At 54.3% G+C, this 22083-nt stretch overlaps 2 protein-coding genes across 5 annotated transcripts in view; both read right to left on the reverse strand.

Moving 5' to 3' along the window:
• LOC143960006 (uncharacterized) overlaps window positions 1–22083 on the reverse strand; it is a 269947-nt gene that overhangs the window by 36100 nt on the left and 211764 nt on the right. The window lies entirely within an intron of this gene.
• The window catches only part of LOC143959992 (uncharacterized), a 67226-nt gene continuing 46627 nt past the window's right edge, over window positions 1485–22083 (reverse strand). The window contains exons 2-5 of one of the 4 annotated variants that reach the window (XM_077468237.1): window positions 11686–11888; window positions 10462–10575; window positions 10277–10355; window positions 1485–7389 (exon numbers count right to left, since the gene is read on the reverse strand). In XM_077468237.1, coding sequence (XP_077324363.1) covers window positions 5024–7389; window positions 10277–10355; window positions 10462–10575; window positions 11686–11757 — 2631 coding nt within the window. In that variant the 5' untranslated portion in view covers window positions 11758–11888 and the 3' untranslated portion in view covers window positions 1485–5023. Of the gene's footprint in view, window positions 7390–10276; window positions 10356–10461; window positions 10576–11685; window positions 12319–22083 lie in introns of those variants that run through there. The other 3 variants (XM_077468234.1, XM_077468235.1, XM_077468238.1) reach the window with 3 other exon arrangements.

The raw sequence follows: 22083 nt of genomic DNA on the forward strand, positions 1-22083 counted from the left end.
CCAGGACATCGGAGTAGGACCTCAGACTAGAACTGGGTTGCAGACAGGAGTTGCTCAGCAAGCTTGAAGCTGGGCAGCTGACAGAGACCAGGATACTGGACCCGGACCTCAAACTGGAACTGGACTGCAGGCAGGAGCTGAACACCCACTGCTTCAGACGCCAACACACTACACGAGGCCGCCGCGCTGGCGGCCTTATATAGTGTGGGGCGTGCACTACACAGCCTGAGCTATGATTGGCCACAGGCATCCTGTGCATTGTGGGCCGTGAGCGCCACATGAATTTGACGCGAACGGACCAAAATGTTCGGACTTCGCCGAACGGACGAACAGCCAATGTTCGACTCGAACACGAAGCTCATCCCTACTCCCAACCAAACTGTCCTTACCTCCCCATGGGGTGTGCTCTCCCACCTGTGTTATTTACTCCCAAACAAACTGTCCCCACCCCTATGGGGTGTGCTCTCCCACCTGTTCTCTGTACTCCAAACCAAACTATCCCCACCCTATATGGGGTGTGCCCTCCCACTTGTGTTCTCTATCCCCAAAATGTCCCCACCCCCTATGGAGTGTCCCATTCCACATTTTCTCTATACTCCCAATCAAACTGTCCCCACCCCCTATTGGGTGTCCCCTCCCATCAGTGTTTTCTAATCCCAACCAAACTGCCCCCTCCCCCACCTTTTTGTTTCCACCCCTGCATGGACTGTTCCCAGCCCCTATGAGGTCTCCCCTCCCATCTCTACATATTCTAATGCCCTTATGGGGTATGCCCACTCTCCATGGACTTTCCCTGCGCCCGTGGACTGTCCCCACCCCCTATGGTGTGTACCCTCCCACCTCTTTGTTCCTGCGCCCCCCCCCCCCCCCATGGCCTGTTCCTACCTCTGTGTGTTTTCAACCCCCTCACCCCCCCATAGGGTGCCCAATGACTGTTAACGGCCTGTTTCCAACCCTATGGGCTGATTCCTCCTACCTCTGTGTATTCTCACCCCCTGCCCATGGCATTTGTCTTCCCCCTATAGGGTGTCCATGGATTGTCCCCACCTCCTTTATGGCAACCATTCCCACAGTTTCCACCCCCTATGAGGTGCCAACTCCCACTTCTGTGTATTGCCACACCTCCTGAACTGCGCCAGCCTCCATATGGGGGTGTCCCCACCCCCGTGGACTCCCCCCCACAGACTGTCCCTGCCCCTTTGAAGTGTTCCCTCCCACCTCTATATGTTCCCCCATAGACTGTCCTAACCAGCTTCTGTGTTCCCACCCCCTATAGTCTGTCCCGTCCCCTATGGGGTGTCTTCTGCCACCTCAGTGTGTTCCTGTTCCTCCTGTTACATTCACCATAAAATAAACAATATGGTGGGAGCCCCTCAACAGGTGCTGACCCAGGAACTCCAGGCAGAGATCTCAACCATAGATAGTCTGTCAGGTGGACCTCAAACTCTCCAGCAGCTATGAAACACTGAAATATCACCTCTGGGTGGAGTGACCCTTTAAAAATGAAATTTATTTATATTTTATTATTACAAAAATGAATCCTGAAAATGTCCCTCCCCCATTGTGGGTGTCTCCAGCACACCAGTGAGGTCTCTCTTCTGGGTGGACACTCGTAGGTTGGAGAAGCCGGAGGTCTTGGTGAGGTTGTAGTAGGAGAAGGCTCTTTTCGGGACGGTATCAGGAAGATGGCACCTCTCTTCTAGGATTTGTCCAGCGTCCAGCCTGTTGGGTTCACCAGTCCATCCCTGGTACACCACTAAAGTCTCTCTTCTGGGTGGACACTCGTAGGTTGGAGAAGCTGGAGGTCTTGGTGTAGTTGTAGGAGAATGTTCTCCCTCCACAATGGTGTCTGAAAGATGGCTCCTCTCTGCTATGGGTTGCCCGGTGTCCAGCCTGCTGGGTTTACCGTCTATATACCAGTCGGTCCCTAACACAACAGTAAAGTCTCTCTTCTGGGTGGACATTTGTAGGTTGGAGAAGCCATAGCTCTTGGTGAGGTTATAGCAGGATAAAATTCTCTCCGGTATGGTGGTAGGAAGAAGGCCCCTCTCTTCTATGGGATGCCCAGTGTCCAGACTGCTGGGAGCACCGTCCCTGGCACACCAGTAAAGTCTCTCTTCTGGGTGGGCACTTGTCGGTTGGAGAAGCTGAAGGTCTTGGTGTGGTTGTAGCAAAAGGTTCCTCTTTGGGATGGTGACAGAAAGATGTTTGGCCCATTGTCCTGCCTGATGGGAGCACCGTGTATATGTCAGTCTATCCCAGGCACACCAGTAAAGTCTCTCTTCTGGGTGGGCACTCGTAGGTTGGAGAAGCCGGAGGTCTTGGTGAGGTTGTAGTAGGAGAAGGCTCTTTTCGGGACGGTATCAGGAAGATGGCACCTCTCTTCTATGATTTGCCCAGCGTCCAGCCTGTTGGGTTCACCAGTCCATCCCTGGTACACCAGTAAAGTCTCTCTTCTGGGTGGACACTCGTAGGTTGGAGAAGCTGGAGGTCTTGGTGTAGTTGTAGCAGGAGAATGTTCTTCCTCCACAATGGTGTCTGAAAGATGGATCCTCTCTGCTATGGGTTGCCCGGTGTCCAGCCTGCTGGGTTTACCGTCTATATACCAGTCGGTCCCTAACACAACAGTAAAGTCTCTCTTCTGGGTGGACATTTGTAGGTTGGAGAAGCCATAGCTCTTGGTGAGGTTATAGCAGGATAAAATTCTCTTCGGGATGGTGGTAGGAAGAAGGCCCCTCTCTTCTATGGGATGCCCAGTGTCCAGACTGCTGGGAGCACCGTCCCTTGCACACCAGTAAAGTCCGTCCCTGGCACACCAGTAAAGTCTCTCTTCTGGGTGGGCACTTGTAGGTTGGAGAAGCTGAAAGTCTTGGTGTGGTTGTAGCAGAAGGTTCCTCTTTGGGATGGTGGCAGGAAGATGTTTGGCCCATTGTCCTGCCTGATGGGAGCACCGTGTATATACCAGTCTATCCCAGGCACACCAGTAAAGTCTCTCTTCTGGGTGGACACTCGTAGGTTGGAGCATAAGCTGTAGCTCTTGGTGTGGTTGTAGCAGGAGAAGGTTCTCTCTCCATGATAGTGTCATGAAGATGGCTCCTCTCTGCTATAGTTTGCCCAGTGTCCAGCCTGATGGGTTCATCGGTATACACCAGTCTATCCCTGGCACACCAGTAAAGTCTCTCTTCCGGGTGGGCACTTGTAGGTTGGAGAAGCTGAAGGTCTTGGTGTGGTTGTAGCAAAAGGTTCCTCTTTGGAATGGTGACAGGAAGATGTTTGGCCATTGTCCTGGCTGATGGGAGCACCGTGTATATACCAGTCTATCCCAGGCACACCAGTAAAGTCTCTCTTCTGGGTGGACACTCGTAGGTTGGAGAAGCTGTAGCTCTTGGTGTGGTTGTAGCAGTAGAAGGTTCTCTCTCCATGATAGTGTCATGAAGATGATTCCTCTCTGCTATAGTTTGCCCAGTGTCCAGCCTGATGGGTTCATCGGTATACACCAGTCTATCCCTGGCACACCAGTAAAGTCTCTCTTCCGGGTGGGCACTTGTAGGTTGGAGAAGCTGAAGGTCTTGGTGTGGTTGTAGCAAAAGGTTCCTCTTTGGAATGGTGACAGGAAGATGTTTGGCCCATTGTCCTGCCTGATGGGAGCACCGTGTATATACCAGTCTATCCCAGGCACACCAGTAAAGTCTCTCTTCTGGGTGGGCACTCGTAGGTTGGAGAAGCCGGAGGTCTTGGTGAGGTTGTAGTAGGAGAAGGCTCTTTTCAGGATGGTATCAGGAAGATGGCACCTCTCTTCTAGGATTTGTCCAGCGTCCAGCCTGTTGGGTTCACCAGTCCATCCCTGGTACACCAGTAAAGTCTCTCTTCTGGATGGACACTCGTAGGTTGGAGAAGCTGGAGGTCTTGGTGTAGTTGTAGCAGGAGAATGTTCTTCCTCCACAATGGTGTCTGAAAGATGGCTCCTCTCTGCTATGGGTTGCCCGGTGTCCAGCCTGCTGGGTTTACCGTCTATATACCAGTCGGTCCCTAACACAACAGTAAAGTCTCTCTTCTGGGTGGACATTTGTAGGTTGGAGAAGCCATAGCTCTTGGTGAGGTTATAGCAGGATAAAATTCTCTCCGGGATGGTGGTAGGAAGAAGGCCCCTCTCTTCTATGGGATGCCCAGTGCTGCTGGGAGCACCATCCCTGGCACACCAGTAAAGTCTCTCTTCCGGGTGGGCACTTGTAGGTTGGAGAAGGTGAAGGTCTTGGTGTGGTTGTAGCAGGAGAAGGTTCTCTCTCCATGATAGTGTCATGAAGATGGCTCCTCTCTCCTATAGTTTGCCCAGTGTCCAGCCTGATGGGTTCATCGGTATACACCAGTCTATCCCTGGCACACCAGTAAATTCTCTCTTCCGGGTGGGCACTCGTAGGTTGGAGAAGCTGAAGGTCTTGGTGTGGTTGTAGCAGAAGGTTCCTCTTTGGGATGGTGACAGGAAGATATTTGGCCCATTGTCCTGCCTGATGGGAGCACCGTGTATATACCAGTCTATCCCAGGCACACCAGTAAAGTCTCTCTTCCGTGTGGGCACTTGTAGGTTGGAGAAGCTGAAGGCCTTGGTGTGGTTGTAGCAGAAGGTTCCTCTTTGGGATGGTGACAGGAAGATATTTGGCCCATTGTCCTGCCCGATGGGAGCACCGTGTATATACCAGTCTTTCCCTGGCACACCAGTAAAGTCTCTCTTCCGGGTGGGCACTTGTAGGTTGGAGAAGTTGTAGCTCTTGCTGTAGTTGTAGTAGAAGAAGGTTCCTCTTTGGAATGGTGGCAGGAAGATGTTTGGCCCATTGTCCTGCCTGATGGGAGCACCGTGTATATACCAGTCTATCCCAGGCACACCAGTAAAGTCTCTCTTCTGGGTGGGCACTCGTAGGTTGGAGCAGAAGCTGTAGCTCTTGGTGTAAGTGGATCAGGTTCTCTCTCTGGAGAATGATGTAGTTAGGTCTGGCTAGCCAATCACACCTTTTCATACTCATGACAGTCAAGCGTGCCCAGTGTGTGTGGACTGATGGGCCAGGAGGTGTCTGTGCTGCTTGAAGCCCCGACCACACTCCGCACACTGGAAATTCCTTCCATGCTCCTTTTCGTGTCTGATGTACTGTGACTTCTGGGAGAAGTACTCGCCACACTGGGAGCAGGAGAACTGCTTGTCCAGGATGGCATGACTGGCCTGGTGGCGGATGAGCTGGGTGTAGTGGACAAAGAGCTCCCCGCAGTCGGGGCAGGAATATGGCTTCTCCCCAGTGTGGACTCGCTGGTGTTTGATGAGGTTGGAGCTGGTGCTGAAGTATTTGCCACAGTCGGAGCAGTAGAAGGGCTTCTCACCGGTGTGGACTCGCTGGTGGATGGTGAGCGTGGTCTTTCGGTTAAAGCTTTTTCCGCACTCAGTGCAGGCATAGGGCTTCTCGCCGGTGTGGCTCATCTGGTGAATGGCCAGGTGGACGTATTGGTTGAAGCATTTCCCACAGTCGGCACAGGCGAAAGGTTTCTCCCCCGTGTGGGTCCTCTCGTGGATGAGGAGCTGTGACTGGTACGAGAAGCTCTTCCCGCAATGCGAACATACGTGTGGCTTCTTGCTCTTGTGGACACGATGGTGGTCGTCCAGATCTCGTTTATTGGCAAAGCGATCGCCACACTCATGGCACCTAAAGGTCAGCCCTTCAATGCGAGACTGAGCCCTAAAGTTTGGGCCACACGGAGTGTTACGGCTGATGAGACGTTCACCAACCTGCCTCGTCCTGGGGAAAGGCGCATACATGCCCCGAGGGGGAGCTGAGGGACAGGAGTCTATGGTGTCCTCTTCACATGAATCTGTCCCATCATTAGAAGTCTTATGGTTGATGATCCGACCTCTGACCTCCTCTGGTTTTGGGAAAGGAGCATACACACCACAAGGGGGAGCTGAGGGACGAGAGGAGTCCATGGTGTCTTCTTCACATGAATCTCTCTCCTCATTAGGAGGGTTTCGGTTGACGAGTTCACCAACCTCCCTCGTCCTGGGGTAAGGCGCATACACGCCACAAGGGGGAGCTGAGGGACGAGAGGAGTCCATGGTGTCTTCTTCACATGAATCGGTCTCCTCATTAGGAGGGTTACAGCTGATGAGTTCACCAACCTCCCTCGTCCTGGGGAAAGGCGCATACATGCCCCGAGGGGGAGCTGAGGGACAGGAGTCTATGGTGTCCTCTTCACATGAATCTGTCCCATCATTAGAAGTCTTATGGTTGATGATCCGACCTCTGACCTCCTCTGGTTTTGGGAAAGGAGCATACACACCACAAGGGGGAGCTGAGGGACGAGAGGAGTCCATGGTGTCTTCTTCACATGAATCTCTCTCCTCATTAGGAGGGTTTCGGTTGACGAGTTCACCAACCTCCCTCGTCCTGGGGTAAGGCGCATACACGCCACAAGGGGGAGCTGAGGGACGATAGGAGTCCATGGTGTCTTCTTCACATGAATCTCTCTCCTCATTAGGAGGGTTTCGGTTGACGAGTTCACCAACCTCCCTCGTCCTGGGGTAAGGCGCATACACGCCACAAGGGGGAGCTGAGGGACGATAGGAGTCCATGGTGTCTTCTTCACATGAATCTCTCTCCTCATTAGGAGGGTTTCGGTTGACGAGTTCACCAACCTCCCTCGTCCTGGGGTAAGGCGCATACACGCCACAAGGGGGAGCTGAGGGATGATAGGAGTCCATGGTGTCTTCTTCACATGAATCGGTCTCCTCATTAGATGGGCGTAGTTCCGGCGTGTAAATCTCATCCTCCTCGCTGGAAAATAACTCCTCCTTGACGATAATCGGAGTATACGGTATAGGATCCGAGGGTAGGGAGTCATCTGCTGCATCCTGCACAGTGTCCTCCTCTTCCTTCACAGTCACTAAAGAATATTCCTCATGGCGTGCGGACAGAAACGCGTCGCTCTGCGGGAGATTTTCATCCTCAGCTGACCGGGGTTCCTCTTTAATACAGGAAGGTGAAAACTGAGAGCAGTAAGTGGGCAGGTGAGCTTCAGTGAAGGTGGGGTGACTTTTGTTATCCAATTGGGGTTCCTCAAGATACTTATGTTTCGAATGAGTTGAAGGGGGCGGGGTGGCACCATCTTGGAAATGGCCTTCACATGGCACATGAGTAGGTAGGCAAGTTGTAGGTTCAGCATGTGCTGGGGGGTCGTTGTGCCGAAGGCGCCCTCCTTCAGAAGATCCGAGCTCCTCTTTGGTCACAGTTGGTGCATTTAGTGTCTGATCTGCAGAGAATTCGGAGTCTCTTGGAGTCTCTACATTACAGCAGCGGGGTTCCCCTTTTATTGCGTTTGGAAGACCCTCCAGAGGGGGAACATTCTGGATTTCTGTGAAAAGAAAGAAGGCCTCATTAGGGGTCTCACCAGCGTACATCAATCATCATTATCAGGATATGTAATCTTTAAAGAGAGTCTCTGGGGTACAGATGCTTTCAACTTACAGGGGGGGGGGATTTATTTATAGTCCTGCAGAACCCCCTGTATTGGGTCACCTCCCACTGATTGGTAGTGGGGGGGTCAGGATGATGGTGGTGGTTGGGGTGGCATACCAAGTGTTTGTGTATACTGAGCTGTTCATAGATGCTCAGTGCCTTGGTTGCAGCAGGTGTGGGGAATCCCATCTACAGAAACCACGAGAGACATCTAAAGTCTGGACCATCACAGATATCAGATGTGGTCAGATGGATAACGGAAGGGCAGGTGCTGAAGAAGACTTGACCAGATACACTTTATGATCAGATGTATACGGGCCCCCTCAGGAGTTCAGGTGTCTCCAGTGAGGGGTCCCGGTAATCCTCCATCATACAAAGACATTGGAGACAATTGGGCTCTTCCAACCTTGTGGTAACAGTTTGGTGAAGACCCTTTTCTGTTCCACCATGACTGTGCCCCCCAACTCCCGTATACAAAGCCAGCTCCATAAAGACCTGACTGTGCCCCCCAACTCCCCGTATACAAAGCCAGCTCCATAAAGACATGACTGTGCCCCCCCCCCTGTACAAAGCCAGCTCCATAAAGACATGACTGTGCCCCCCCCAACCCCCGTATACAAAGCCAGCTCCATAAAGACATGACTGTGCCCCTCCAACCCCCCGTATACAAAGCCAGCTCCATAAAGACCTGACTGTGCCCCCCCAACCCCCGTATACAAAGCCAGCTCCATAAAGACCTGACTGTGCTCCCCCCAACCCCCGTATACAAAGCCAGCTCCATAAAGACATGACTGTGCCCCTCCAACCCCCGTATACAAAGCCAGCTCCATAAAGACCTGACTGTGCCCCCCCAACCCCCGTATACAAAGCCAGCTCCATAAAGACCTGACTGTGCCCACCCCCCCCGTATACAAAGCCAGCTCCATAAAGACCTGACTGTGCCCCCCCAACCCCCCGTATACAAAGCCAGCTCCATAAAGACCTGACTGTGCCCCTCCAACCCCCCGTATACAAAGCCAGCTCCATAAAGACCTGACTGTGCCCCCCCAACCCCCGTATACAAAGCCAGCTCCATAAAGACCTGACTGTGCCCACCCCCCCCCGTATACAAAGCCAGCTCCATAAAGACCTGACTGTGCCCCCCCAACCCCCCGTATACAAAGCCAGCTCCATAAAGACCTGACTGTGCCCCTCCAACCCCCCGTATACAAAGCCAGCTCCATAAAGACCTGACTGTGCCCCCCCAACCCCCGTATACAAAGCCAGCTTCATAAAGACCTGACTGTGCCCCTCCAACCCCCCGTATACAAAGCCAGCTCCATAAAGACCTGACTGTGCCCCTCCAACCCCCCGTATACAAAGCCAGCTCCATAAAGACCTGACTGTGCCCCCCCAACCCCCGTATACAAAGCCAGCTCCATAAAGACCTGACTGTGCCCCTCCAACCCCCGTATACAAAGCCAGCTACATAAAGACCTGACTGTGCCCCCCCAACCCCCCTATACAAAGCCAGCTCCATAAAGACCTGACTGTGCCCACCCCCCCCGTATACAAAGCCAGCTCCATAAAGACCTGACTGTGCCCCCCCAACCCCCCGTATACAAAGCCAGCTCCATAAAGACATGACTGTGCCCCCCCCCCCGTATACAAAGCCAGCTACATAAAGACATGACTGTGCCCCTCCAACCCCCCGTATACAAAGCCAGCTCCATAAAGACATGACTGTGCCCCTCCAACCCCCGTATACAAAGCCAGCTCCATAAAGACATGACTGTGCCCCCCCCCCGTATACAAAGCCAGCTACATAAAGACATGACTGTGCCCCCCCCCCCCCCCCCGTATACAAAGCCAGCTCCATAAAGACATGACTGTGCCCCCCCCCCCGTATACAAAGCCAGCTCCATAAAGACATGACTGTGCCCCCCCAACCCCCCGTATACAAAGCCAGCTCCATAAAGACCTGACTGTGCCCCCTAACCCCCCTATACAAAGCCAGCTACATAAAGACATGACTGTGCCCCCCCCCCCCGTATACAAAGCCAGCTCCATAAAGACCTGACTGTGCCCCCCCAACCCCCCGTATACAAAGCCAGCTCCATAAAGACATGGTGTGACCAGCTTGGTGTGAAGGAACTTGAGTGTCCTGTACAGAGCCCTGACCTCATCCCTACTGATCACCTGACCTCATCCCTACCGATCACCTGACCTCATCCCTACCGATCACCTGACCTCAACCCTACCGATCACCCGACCTCAACCCTACAGATCCCCCGACCTCATCCCTACAGATCCCCCGACCTCATCCCTACCGATCACACGACCTCATCCCTACCGATCACCCGACCTCATCCCTACTACCGATCACTTTTGGAATAAATTGGAATGTTGACTGCAGGCCAGGTCTTCTTATTCAACATTCCCACACACTCTAAGATCTTATGAAAAGTCTTCCCAGAAGAGTGGAGGAAGTTATAGCATCAAAGGGGCACCTCTATATTAATGACCATGGTTGTGGAATGGGACGTCCAACCAGGTCATATATACATGTGATGGTGAGATGCAAATATTTCCTCAAAGTCACTGATGGGTTCAAACATCTCACCAGCTCTGTGGGGAGAATACCTGTCTGTACAGTCCCATGTGGGAGGGGCTAGACCGAGGAACCGGTCCAGCCCCTGCTAGGCTTCTGGGGTCCCCACAGCCCTCTATAGACCCATGGTGTCACCCGAGAGATAAGAAGCCAAACCTGATCATTTACTACTTATGAAGAAGATTCCTCTTACCAAGCGATGGAGCCGGATGATGGTCATCAGTGGTGACTTTCCGGCCCGGGTTCTTCTGCTCTTCAATGTACCTACACACCTGAGAAGAGACATCGATCAGGAACCCGACACACACAATGATACCGTCACCATCCAGACACATCCCTTGTCTGTTACTGTCCCACAATTCCCAGAATCCTCCTCACCTCTCCTGTCAGCAGCTCTGTGATCCTATTGGTCAGTTCCAGAACCTCCTGCTTGAGTTTTATGGACAAAGGTTGGGAAACCTCAAAAGAACTCTTCTTCATAACAACATAATCCTACAAAACGAAAACCACAGATGAACACGGACCTCAGAAGGGCAAATCCTCCTCCAAACACAGCGCCATTGAGTCTCTGAATGTATTTCCTGTCATGTCTGTGTTTTATTAATAGAGATAAGAGTGATGTCATGTGACCTCCCAGAATCCTCCTCACCTCTCTGGTCAGGTCTGTTTTATTAATAGAGATAAGAGTGATGTCATGTGACCTCCCAGAATCCTCCTCACCTCTCCGGTCAGGTCTGTGTTTTATTAATAGAGATAAGAGTGACGTCATGTGACCTCCCAGAATCCTCCTCACCTCTCCGGTCAGGTCTGTGTTTTATTAATAGAGATAAGAGTGATGTCATGTGACCTCCCAGAATCCTCCTCACCTCTCCGGTCAGGTCTGTGTTTTATTAATAGAGATAAGAGTGATGTCATGTGACCTCCCAGAATCCTCCTCACCTCTCCGGTCAGGTCTGTGTTTTATTAATATAGATAAGAGTGATGTCATGTGACCTCCCAGAATCCTCCTCACCTCTCCGGTCAGGTCTGTATTTTATTAATAGAGATAAGAGTGATGTCATGTGACCTCCCAGAATCCTCCTCACCTCTCCGGTCAGGTCTGTGTTTTATTAATAGAGATAAGAGTGATGTCATGTGACCTCCCAGAATCCTCCTCACCTCTCCGGTCAGGTCTGTGTTTTATTAATAGAGATAAGAGTGATGTCATGTGACCTCCCAGAATCCTCCTCACCTCTCCGGTCAGGTCTGTGTTTTATTAATAGAGATAAGAGTGATGTCATGTGACCTCCCAGAATCCTCCTCACCTCTCCGGTCAGGTCTGTGTTTTATTAATAGAGATAAGAGTGATGTCATGTGACCTCCCAGAATCCTCCTCACCTCTCCGGTCAGGTCTGTGTTTTATTAATAGAGATAAGAGTGATGTCATGTGACCTCCCAGAATCCTCCTCACCTCTCCGGTCAGGTCTGTGTTTTATTAATAGAGATAAGAGTGATGTCATGTGACCTCATCCCAGAATCCTCCTCACCTCTCCGGTCAGGTCTGTGTTTTATTAATAGAGATAAGAGTGATGTCATGTGACCTCATCCCAGAATCCTCCTCACCTCTCCGGTCAGCAGGTAGATGATCTCCAGGGTGAGGTTCAGTATGGTGTCTGCGATTTCTCTCCTCTCCATCACGGTGGTGTCAGTAGAGAAGTTCCATCGTGATGACGGTTATGTTGGGGCTCTGTGATCCTTTATCCTATAGTCAGTCTCGGATCTGATGGATGGAGGAGGTAGAACTTTCGGGAAGTTTTTCCCATTATCTGGTTTTAAAAACAAACAAGACACAAGCCCTGTTTTGAGGGAAATTCAATAAAGAGAACCTGTCATCACCACTCGCTGTACACACTCCTCCAACGCGCCCGGCATCAGAGCTCACCCCTCCATCATGTGACAATGCCGGGGTCCAGTGATTGGCTGGTATCATGGGAGGAGGTGACCATGCCCTGTAATGTAGGTGCAGACCATGTGTACAGAAGTCCTCTGATTACCAGCAATGATCTGAGAGTTCCTGAGGCCACAGAAGGGTTGGAGAGGAGGTTCTTCTAGGGCTGGGGAAAAAAATCGATTTGAATCTTGAATCGAGCTGAGAGGTCAAATCAATTCAAATTTTCAGCAAATCAATTTATTTATTTTTCTCACCAGGACCGGCGCTGACACCGCGCTGGTCCTGAGGAGCTGTAGGCAGGAGTTTTTAGGTGAGGCCGCGGCTTCAGCCTAGTCCACAAAGCCGGACACCTCAGACTAGACCGACGCCGCGCCACCGACTAAAAACTCCTGCCCGCAGCTCCTCAGGACTGGTGCGGTCCATAAAAAAAAAAAAAAAAAAACTTGATTCGAACCGTGAATCGATTTTTTTTTTTTTTGGAGAAAATCGCCCAGCTCTAGGTTCTTCTCAGCAGGGAGTGCAGCAGTCATTGTATGCTGGACACCTCGGGATCAGCAAATATGGGTGTCAGCTGAATTGGTGGTACCATGTGACATCCCTCCCTACGCTGAAAGAGTCCAACTATTCAGCATTTACTGCTTTCTGGACACCGGGACTCCATTTCCCCCTCCGGGACTCTTTCCTACGAGAGCCTCCTCCTGCCAAAACCTGTGGAGACACGGGACTGTGGACAGACCTCCAGGATCTTCTCCTCTGCCTGCCCTGACCTAAGAGACTCTTTCCAGTGCCACTCAGGTCCTCCTCACCCTTCACCTTCTGCTGCGGACAGCCCTGATATCTGGACATCCACCTCCCCCTGCACTTCTACCTTCCTCCAGACTTCCACCTTCCCTGGATTTCCACCTCTCCCTGGACCTTCACCTCTCCCCAGAAGTCCATCTCTCCCTGGACCTTCACCTTTCCCCAGAAGTCCATCTCTCCCTGGACCTTCACCTCTCCCCAGAAGTCCATCTCTCCCTGGACCTTCACCTCTCCCCAGAAGTCCATCTCTCCCTGGACCTTCACCTTTCCCCAGAAGTCCATCTCTCCCTGGACCTTCACCTCTCCCCAGAAGTCCATCTCTCCCTGGACCTTCACCTTTCCCCAGAAGTCCATCTCTCCCTGGACCTTCACCTCTCCCCAGAAGTCCATCTCTCCCTGGACCTTCACCTCTCCCCAGAAGTCCATCTCTCCCTGGACCTTCACCTCTCCCCAGAAGTCCATCTCTCCCTGGACCTTCACGTCTCCCCAGAAGTCCATCTCTCCCTGGACCTTCACCTCTCCCTAGAAGTCCATCTCTCCCTGGACCTTCACCTCTCCCCAGAAGTCCATATCTCCCTGGACCTTCACGTCTCCCCAGAAGTCCATCTCTCCCTGGACCTTCACCTCTCCCTAGAAGTCCATCTCTCCCTGGACCTTCACCTCTCCCCAGAAGTCCATCTCTCCCTGGACCTTCACCTCTCCCCAGAAGTCCATCTCTCCCTGGACCTTCACCTCTTCCCAGAAGTCCATCTCTCCCTGGACCTTCACCTCTCCCCAGAAGTCCATCTCGCCCTGGACCTTCACCTCTCCCCAGAAGTCCATCTCGCCCTGGACCTTCACCTCTCCCCAGAAATCCATCTCTCCCTGGACCTTCACCTCTCCCCAGAAGTCCATCTCTCCCTGGACCTTCACCTCTCCCCAGAAGTCCATCTCTCCCTGGACCTTCACCTCTCCCCAGAAGTCCATCTCTCCCTGGACCTTCACGTCTCCCCAGAAGTCCATCTCTCCCTGGACCTTCACCTCTCCCCAGAAGTCCATCTCTCCCTGGACCTTCACCTCTCCCCAGAAGTCCATCTCTCCCTGGACCTTCACCTCTCCCCAGAAGTCCATCTCTCCCTGGACCTCCACCTCTCCCCAGAAGTCCATCTCTCCCTGGACCTTCACGTCTCCCCAGAAGTCCATCTCTCCCTGGACCTTCACCTCTCCCTAGAAGTCCATCTCTCCCTGGACCTTCACCTCTCCCCAGAAGTCCATCTCTCCCTGGACCTTCACCTCTCCCCAGAAGTCCATCTCTCCCTGGACCTCCACCTCTTCCCAGAAGTCCATCTCTCCCTGGACCTTCACCTCTCCCCAGAAGTCCATCTCTCCTTGGACCTCCACCTCTCCCCAGAAGTCCACCTCTCCCTGGACCTTCACCTCTCCCCAGAAGTCCATCTCTCCCTGGACCTTCATCTCTCCTTGGACCTTCACCTCTCCCCAGAAGTCCATCTCTCCTTGGACCTTCACGTCTCCCCAGAAGTCCATCTCTCCCTGGACCTCCACCTCTTCCCAGAAGTCCATCTCTCCCTGGACCTTCACCTCTCCCCAGAAGTCCATCTCTCCCTGGACCTTCACCTCTCCCCAGAAGTCCATCTCTCCCTGGACCTTCACGTCTCCCCAGAAGTCCATCTCTCCCTGGACCTTCACCTCTCCCCAGAAGTCCATCTCTCCCTGGACCTTCACCTCTCCCCAGAAGTCCATCTCTCCCTGGACCTTCACGTCTTCCCAGAAGTCCATCTCTCCCTGGACCTTCACGTCTCCCCAGAAGTCCATCTCTCCCTGGACCTTCACCTCTCCCCAGAAGTCCATCTCTCCCTGGACCTTCACCTCTCCGCAGAAGTCCATCTCTCCCTGGACCTTCACCTCTCCCCAGAAGTCCATCTCTCCCTGGACCTTCACCTCTCCCCAGAAGTCCATCTCTCCCTGGACCTTCACCTCTCCCCAGAAGTCCATCTCTCCCTGGACCTTCACATCTTCCCAGAAGTCCATCTCTCCCTGGACCTTCACATCTCCCCAGAAGTCCATCTCTCCCTGGACCTTCACATCTTCCCAGAAGTCCATCTCTCCCTGGACCTTCACATCTTCCCAGAAGTCCATCTCTCCCTGGACCTTCACCTCTCCCCAGAAGTCCATCTCTCCCTGGACCTTCACATCTTCCCAGAAGTCCATCTCTCCCTGGACCTTCACCTCTTCCCAGAAGTCCATCTCTCCCTGGACCTCCACCTCTTCCCAGAAGTCCATCTCTCCCTGGACCTTCACATCTCCCCAGAAGTCCATCTCTCCTTGGACCTTCACGTCTCCCCAGAAGTCCATCTCTCCCTGGACCTCCACCTCTTCCCAGAAGTCCATCTCTCCCTGGACCTTCACCTCTCCCCAGAAGTCCATCTCTCCCTGGACCTTCACCTCTTCCCAGAAGTCCATCTCTCCCTGGACCTCCACCTCTTCCCAGAAGTCCATCTCTCCCTGGACCTTCACCTCTCCCCAGAAGTCCATCTCTCCCTGGACCTTCACCTCTCCCCAGAAGTCCATCTCTCCCTGGACCTTCACCTCTCCCCAGAAGTCCATCTCTCCCTGGACCTTCACCTCTCCCCAGAAGTCCATCTCTCCCTGGACCTCCACCTCTTCCCAGAAGTCCATCTCTCCCTGGACCTTCACCTCTCCCCAGAAGTCCATCTCTCCCTGGACCTTCACCTCTTCCCAGAAGTCCATCTCTCCCTGGACCTTCACCTCTCCCCAGAAGTCCATCTCTCCCTGGACCTCCACCTCTTCCCAGAAGTCCATCTCTCCCTGGACCTTCACCTCTCCCCAGAAGTCCACCTCTCCCTGGACCTTCACCTCTCCCCAGAAGTCCATCTCTCCCTGGACCTTCACCTCTTCCCAGAAGTCCATCTCTCCCTGGACCTTCACATCTCCCCAGAAGTCTATCTCTCCCTGGACCTCCACCTCTTCCCAGAAGTCCATCTCTCCCTGGACCTTCACCTCTCCCCAGAAGTCCATCTCTCCCTGGACCTTCACGTCTCCCCAGAAGTCCATCTCTCCCTGGACCTTCACCTCTCCCCAGAAGTCCATCTCTCCCTGGACCTCCACCTCTTCCCAGAAGTCCATCTCTCCCTGGACCTTCACATCTCCCCAGAAGTCCATCTCTCCCTGGACCTTCACCTCTTCCCAGAAGTCCATCTCTCCCTGGACCTTCACCTCTCCCCAGAAGTCCATCTCTCCCTGGACCTCCACCTCTCCCCAGAAGTCCATCTCTCCCTGGACCTTCACGTCTCCCCAGAAGTCCATCTCTCCCTGGACCTTCACCTCTCCCCAGAAGTCCATCTCTCCCTGGACCTTCACCTCTCCCCAGAAGTCCATCTCTCCCTGGACCTTCATCTCTCCCTGGACCTTCACCTCTCCCCAGAAGTCCATCTCTCCTTGGACCTTCACGTCTCCCCAGAAGTCCATCTCTCCCTGGACCTCCACCTCTTCCCAGAAGTCCATCTCTCCCTGGACCTTCACCTCTCCCCAGAAGTCCATCTCTCCCTGGACCTTCACCTCTCCCCAGAAGTCCATCTCTCCCTGGACCTTCACCTCTTCCCAGAAGTCCATCTCTCCCTGGACCTTCACCTCTCCCCAGAAGTCCATCTCTCCCTGGACCTTCACGTCTCCCCAGAAGTCCATCTCTCCCTGGACCTCCACCTCTTCCCAGAAGTCCATCTCTCCCTGGACCTTCACATCTCCCCAGAAGTCCATCTCTCCTTGGACCTTCACGTCTCCCCAGAAGTCCATCTCTCCCTGGACCTCCACCTCTTCCCAGAAGTCCATCTCTCCCTGGACCTTCACCTCTCCCCAGAAGTCCATCTCTCCCTGGACCTTCACCTCTTCCCAGAAGTCCATCTCTCCCTGGACCTCCACCTCTCCCCAGAAGTCCATCTCTCCCTGGACCTTCACCTCTCCCCAGAAGTCCATCTCTCCCTGGACCTTCACCTCTCCCCAGAAGTCCATCTCTCCCTGGACCTCCACCTCTTCCCAGAAGTCCATCTCTCCCTGGACCTTCACCTCTCCCCAGAAGTCCATCTCTCCCTGGACCTTCACCTCTTCCCAGAAGTCCATCTCTCCCTGGACCTTCACCTCTCCCCAGAAGTCCATCTCTCCCTGGACCTCCACCTCTTCCCAGAAGTCCATCTCTCCCTGGACCTTCACCTCTCCCCAGAAGTCCACCTCTCCCTGGACCTTCACCTCTCCCCAGAAGTCCATCTCTCCCTGGACCTTCACCTCTTCCCAGAAGTCCATCTCTCCCTGGACCTTCACATCTCCCCAGAAGTCTATCTCTCCCTGGACCTCCACCTCTTCCCAGAAGTCCATCTCTCCCTGGACCTTCACCTCTCCCCAGAAGTCCATCTCTCCCTGGACCTTCACGTCTCCCCAGAAGTCCATCTCTCCCTGGACCTTCACCTCTCCCCAGAAGTCCATCTCTCCCTGGACCTTCACATCTCCCCAGAAGTCCATCTCTCCCTGGACCTCCACCTCTTCCCAGAAGTCCATCTCTCCCTGGACCTTCACATCTCCCCAGAAGTCCATCTCTCCCTGGACCTTCACCTCTTCCCAGAAGTCCATCTCTCCCTGGACCTTCACCTCTCCCCAGAAGTCCATCTCTCCCTGGACCTCCACCTCTTTCCAGAAGTCCATCTCTCCCTGGACCTTCACCTCTTCCCAGAAATCCATCTCTCCCTGGACCTTCACCTCTTCCCAGAAGTCCATCTCTCCCTGGACCTTCACCTCTCCCCGGACCTCCACCTCTTTCCAGAAGTCCATCTCTCCCTGGACCTTCACCTCTTCCCAGAAATCCATCTCTCCCTGGACCTTCACCTCTCCCCAGAAGTCCATCTCTCCCTGGACCTTGACGTCTCCCCAGAAGTCCATCTATCCCTGGACCTTCACCTCTCCCCAGAAGTCCATCTATCCCTGGACCTTCACCTCTCCCCAGAAGTCCATCTCTCCCTGGACCTTCACCTCTCCCCAGAAGTCCATCTCTCCCTGGACCTTCACCTCTCCCCAGAAGTCCATCTCTCCCTGGACCTCCACCTCTTCCCAGAAGTCCATCTCTCCCTGGACCTTCACCTCTCCCCAGAAGTCCATCTCTCCCTGGACCTTCACCTCTCCCCAGAAGTCCATCTCTCCCTGGACCTTCACCTCTCCCCAGAAGTCCATCTCTCCCTGGACCTTCACCTCTCCCCAGAAGTCCATCTCTCCCTGGACCTTCACATCTCCCCAGAAGTCCATCTCTCCCTGGACCTTCACCTCTCCCCAGAAGTCCATCTCTCCCTGGACCTTCACATCTCCCCAGAAGTCCATCTCTCCCTGGACCTTCACATCTCCCCAGAAGTCCATCTCTCCCTGGACCTCCACCTCTTCCCAGAAGTCCATCTCTCCCTGGACCTTCACATCTCCCCAGAAGTCCATCTCTCCCTGGACCTTCACATCTCCCCAGAAGTCCATCTCTCCCTGGACCTTCACGTCTCCCCAGAAGTCCATCTCTCCCTGGACCTCCACCTCTTCCCAGAAGTCCATCTCTCCCTGGACCTTCACCTCTCCCCAGAAGTCCATCTCTCCCTGGACCTTCACCTCTCCCCAGAAGTCCATCTCTCCCTGGACCTTCACCTCTTCCCAGAAGTCCATCTCTCCCTGGACCTTCACCTCTCCCCAGAAGTCCATCTCTCCCTGGACCTTCACGTCTCCCCAGAAGTCCATCTCTCCCTGGACCTCCACCTCTTCCCAGAAGTCCATCTCTCCCTGGACCTTCACATCTCCCCAGAAGTCCATCTCTCCTTGGACCTTCACGTCTCCCCAGAAGTCCATCTCTCCCTGGACCTCCACCTCTTCCCAGAAGTCCATCTCTCCCTGGACCTTCACCTCTCCCCAGAAGTCCATCTCTCCCTGGACCTTCACCTCTTCCCAGAAGTCCATCTCTCCCTGGACCTCCACCTCTCCCCAGAAGTCCATCTCTCCCTGGACCTTCACCTCTCCCCAGAAGTCCATCTCTCCCTGGACCTCCACCTCTTCCCAGAAGTCCATCTCTCCCTGGACCTTCACCTCTCCCCAGAAGTCCATCTCTCCCTGGACCTTCACCTCTTCCCAGAAGTCCATCTCTCCCTGGACCTTCACCTCTCCCCAGAAGTCCATCTCTCCCTGGACCTCCACCTCTTCCCAGAAGTCCATCTCTCCCTGGACCTTCACCTCTCCCCAGAAGTCCACCTCTCCCTGGACCTTCACCTCTCCCCAGAAGTCCATCTCTCCCTGGACCTTCACCTCTTCCCAGAAGTCCATCTCTCCCTGGACCTTCACATCTCCCCAGAAGTCTATCTCTCCCTGGACCTCCACCTCTTCCCAGAAGTCCATCTCTCCCTGGACCTTCACCTCTCCCCAGAAGTCCATCTCTCCCTGGACCTTCACGTCTCCCCAGAAGTCCATCTCTCCCTGGACCTTCACCTCTCCCCAGAAGTCCATCTCTCCCTGGACCTTCACATCTCCCCAGAAGTCCATCTCTCCCTGGACCTCCACCTCTTCCCAGAAGTCCATCTCTCCCTGGACCTTCACATCTCCCCAGAAGTCCATCTCTCCCTGGACCTTCACCTCTTCCCAGAAGTCCATCTCTCCCTGGACCTTCACCTCTCCCCAGAAGTCCATCTCTCCCTGGACCTCCACCTCTTTCCAGAAGTCCATCTCTCCCTGGACCTTCACCTCTTCCCAGAAATCCATCTCTCCCTGGACCTTCACCTCTTCCCAGAAGTCCATCTCTCCCTGGACCTTCACCTCTCCCCGGACCTCCACCTCTTTCCAGAAGTCCATCTCTCCCTGGACCTTCACCTCTTCCCAGAAATCCATCTCTCCCTGGACCTTCACCTCTCCCCAGAAGTCCATCTCTCCCTGGACCTTGACGTCTCCCCAGAAGTCCATCTATCCCTGGACCTTCACCTCTCCCCAGAAGTCCATCTATCCCTGGACCTTCACCTCTCCCCAGAAGTCCATCTCTCCCTGGACCTTCACCTCTCCCCAGAAGTCCATCTCTCCCTGGACCTTCACCTCTCCCCAGAAGTCCATCTCTCCCTGGACCTCCACCTCTTCCCAGAAGTCCATCTCTCCCTGGACCTTCACCTCTCCCCAGAAGTCCATCTCTCCCTGGACCTTCACCTCTCCCCAGAAGTCCATCTCTCCCTGGACCTTCACCTCTCCCCAGAAGTCCATCTCTCCCTGGACCTTCACCTCTCCCCAGAAGTCCATCTCTCCCTGGACCTTCACATCTCCCCAGAAGTCCATCTCTCCCTGGACCTTCACCTCTCCCCAGAAGTCCATCTCTCCCTGGACCTTCACATCTCCCCAGAAGTCCATCTCTCCCTGGACCTTCACATCTCCCCAGAAGTCCACCTCTCCCTGGACCTTCACATCTCCCCAGAAGTCCATCTCTCCCTGGACCTCCACCTCTTCCCAGAAGTCCATCTCTCCCTGGACCTTCACATCTCCCCAGAAGTCCATCTCTCCCTGGACCTTCACCTCTCCCCAGAAGTCCATCTATCCCTGGACCTTCACGTCTCCCCAGAAGTCCATCTCTCCCTGGACCTCCACCTCTTCCCAGAAGTCCATCTCTCCCTGGACCTTCACCTCTTCCCAGAAGTCCATCTCTCCCTGGACCTCCACCTCTCCCCAGAAGTCCATCTCTCCCTGGACCTTCACATCTCCCCAGAAGTCCATCTCTCCCTGGACCTTCACCTCTCCCCAGAAGTCCACCTCTCCCTGGACCTTCACGTCTCCCCAGAAGTCCATCTCTCCCTGGACCTTCACCTCTCCCCAGAAGTCCATCTCTCCCTGGACCTTCACCTCTTCCCAGAAGTCCATCTCTCCCTGGACCTCTACCTCCCAGAAGTCCACCTCTCCCTGGACCTTCACCTCTCCCCAGAAGTCCATCTCTCCCTGGACCTTAACGTCTCCCCAGAAGTCTCTCTCTCCCTGGACCTCCACCTCTTCCCAGAAGTCCACCTCTCTCCGGACCTTCACCTCTCCCTGGACCTCCACCTCTCTCCGGACCTTCACCTCTCCCTGGACCTCCACCTCTCCTTGGACCTCCACCTCTCCCCGGACATTCACGTCTCCTTGGACCTCCACGTCTCCTTGGACCTCCACCTCTCCCTGGACCTCCACCTCTCCCCGGACCTCCACCTCTCCCTGAACCTTCACATCTCCTTGGACCTCCACCTCTTCCCAGAAGTCCACCTCTCCCTGGACCTTCACGTCTCCCCAGAAGTCCATCTCTCCCTGGACCTTCACCTCTCCCCAGAAGTCCATCTCTCCCTGGACCTTCACCTCTTCCCAGAAGTCCATCTCTCCCTGGACCTTCACCTCTCCCCAGAAGTCCATCTCTCCCTGGACCTTCACCTCTCCCCAGAAGTCCATCTCTCCCTGGACCTTCACCTCTCCCTGGACCTCGACGTCTCCCAAGAAGTCCACCTCTCCCTGGACCTTCACGTAGAAGTCCACCTCTCCCTGGACCTCCACCTCTTCCCAGAAGTCCACCTCTCCCTGGACCTCCACCTCTCTCCGGACCTTCACCTCTCCTTGGACCTCCACCTCTCCCCGGACCTTCACATCTCCTTGGACCTCCACCTCTCCCCGGACCTTCACGTCTCCTTGGACCTCCACCTCTCCCTGGACCTCCACCTCTCCCCAGAAGTCCACCTCTCCCTGGACCTTCACGTCTCCCCAGAAGTCCATCTCTCCCTGGACCTTCACCTCTCCCCAGAAGTCCATCTCTCCCTGGACCTTCACCTCTCCCCAGAAGTCCACCTCTCCCTGGACCTTCACCTCTCCCCAGAAGTCCACCTCTCCCTGGACCTTCACCTCTCCCCAGAAGTCCATCTCTCCCTGGACCTTCACCTCTCCCCAGAAGTCCACCTTTCCCTGGACCTTCACCTCTCCCCAGAAGTCCACCTTTCCCTGGACCTCCCCCCCCCCACCTCTGTAAGGACTCTTCCATCCTTCACTCTACAGATCCCCCTGCCTTTGTCCTCTGACCCTCCTGCTGCCTTGTGCATTCTAAGTTGGATGCCCAGAACCTGTCCTCTCTACTTCCCTGGATCCTGGAGTCTCCTGTGCCTGCCCTCCATGATCGTCAGAAGCTGCCAATGTGGGTATCCCCTCTGCTGCCCTGTGACTGTTATCCCGTACATACAGCCCCGTGTCCTCCCTCCTTGTCA

Source organism: Lithobates pipiens, unplaced genomic scaffold (genome assembly GCF_037356315.1).
Source record: "Lithobates pipiens isolate NorthernLeopardFrog02 unplaced genomic scaffold, aLitPip1_a1.2 Scaffold_79, whole genome shotgun sequence".
Taxonomy (NCBI): domain Eukaryota; kingdom Metazoa; phylum Chordata; class Amphibia; order Anura; family Ranidae; genus Lithobates; species Lithobates pipiens.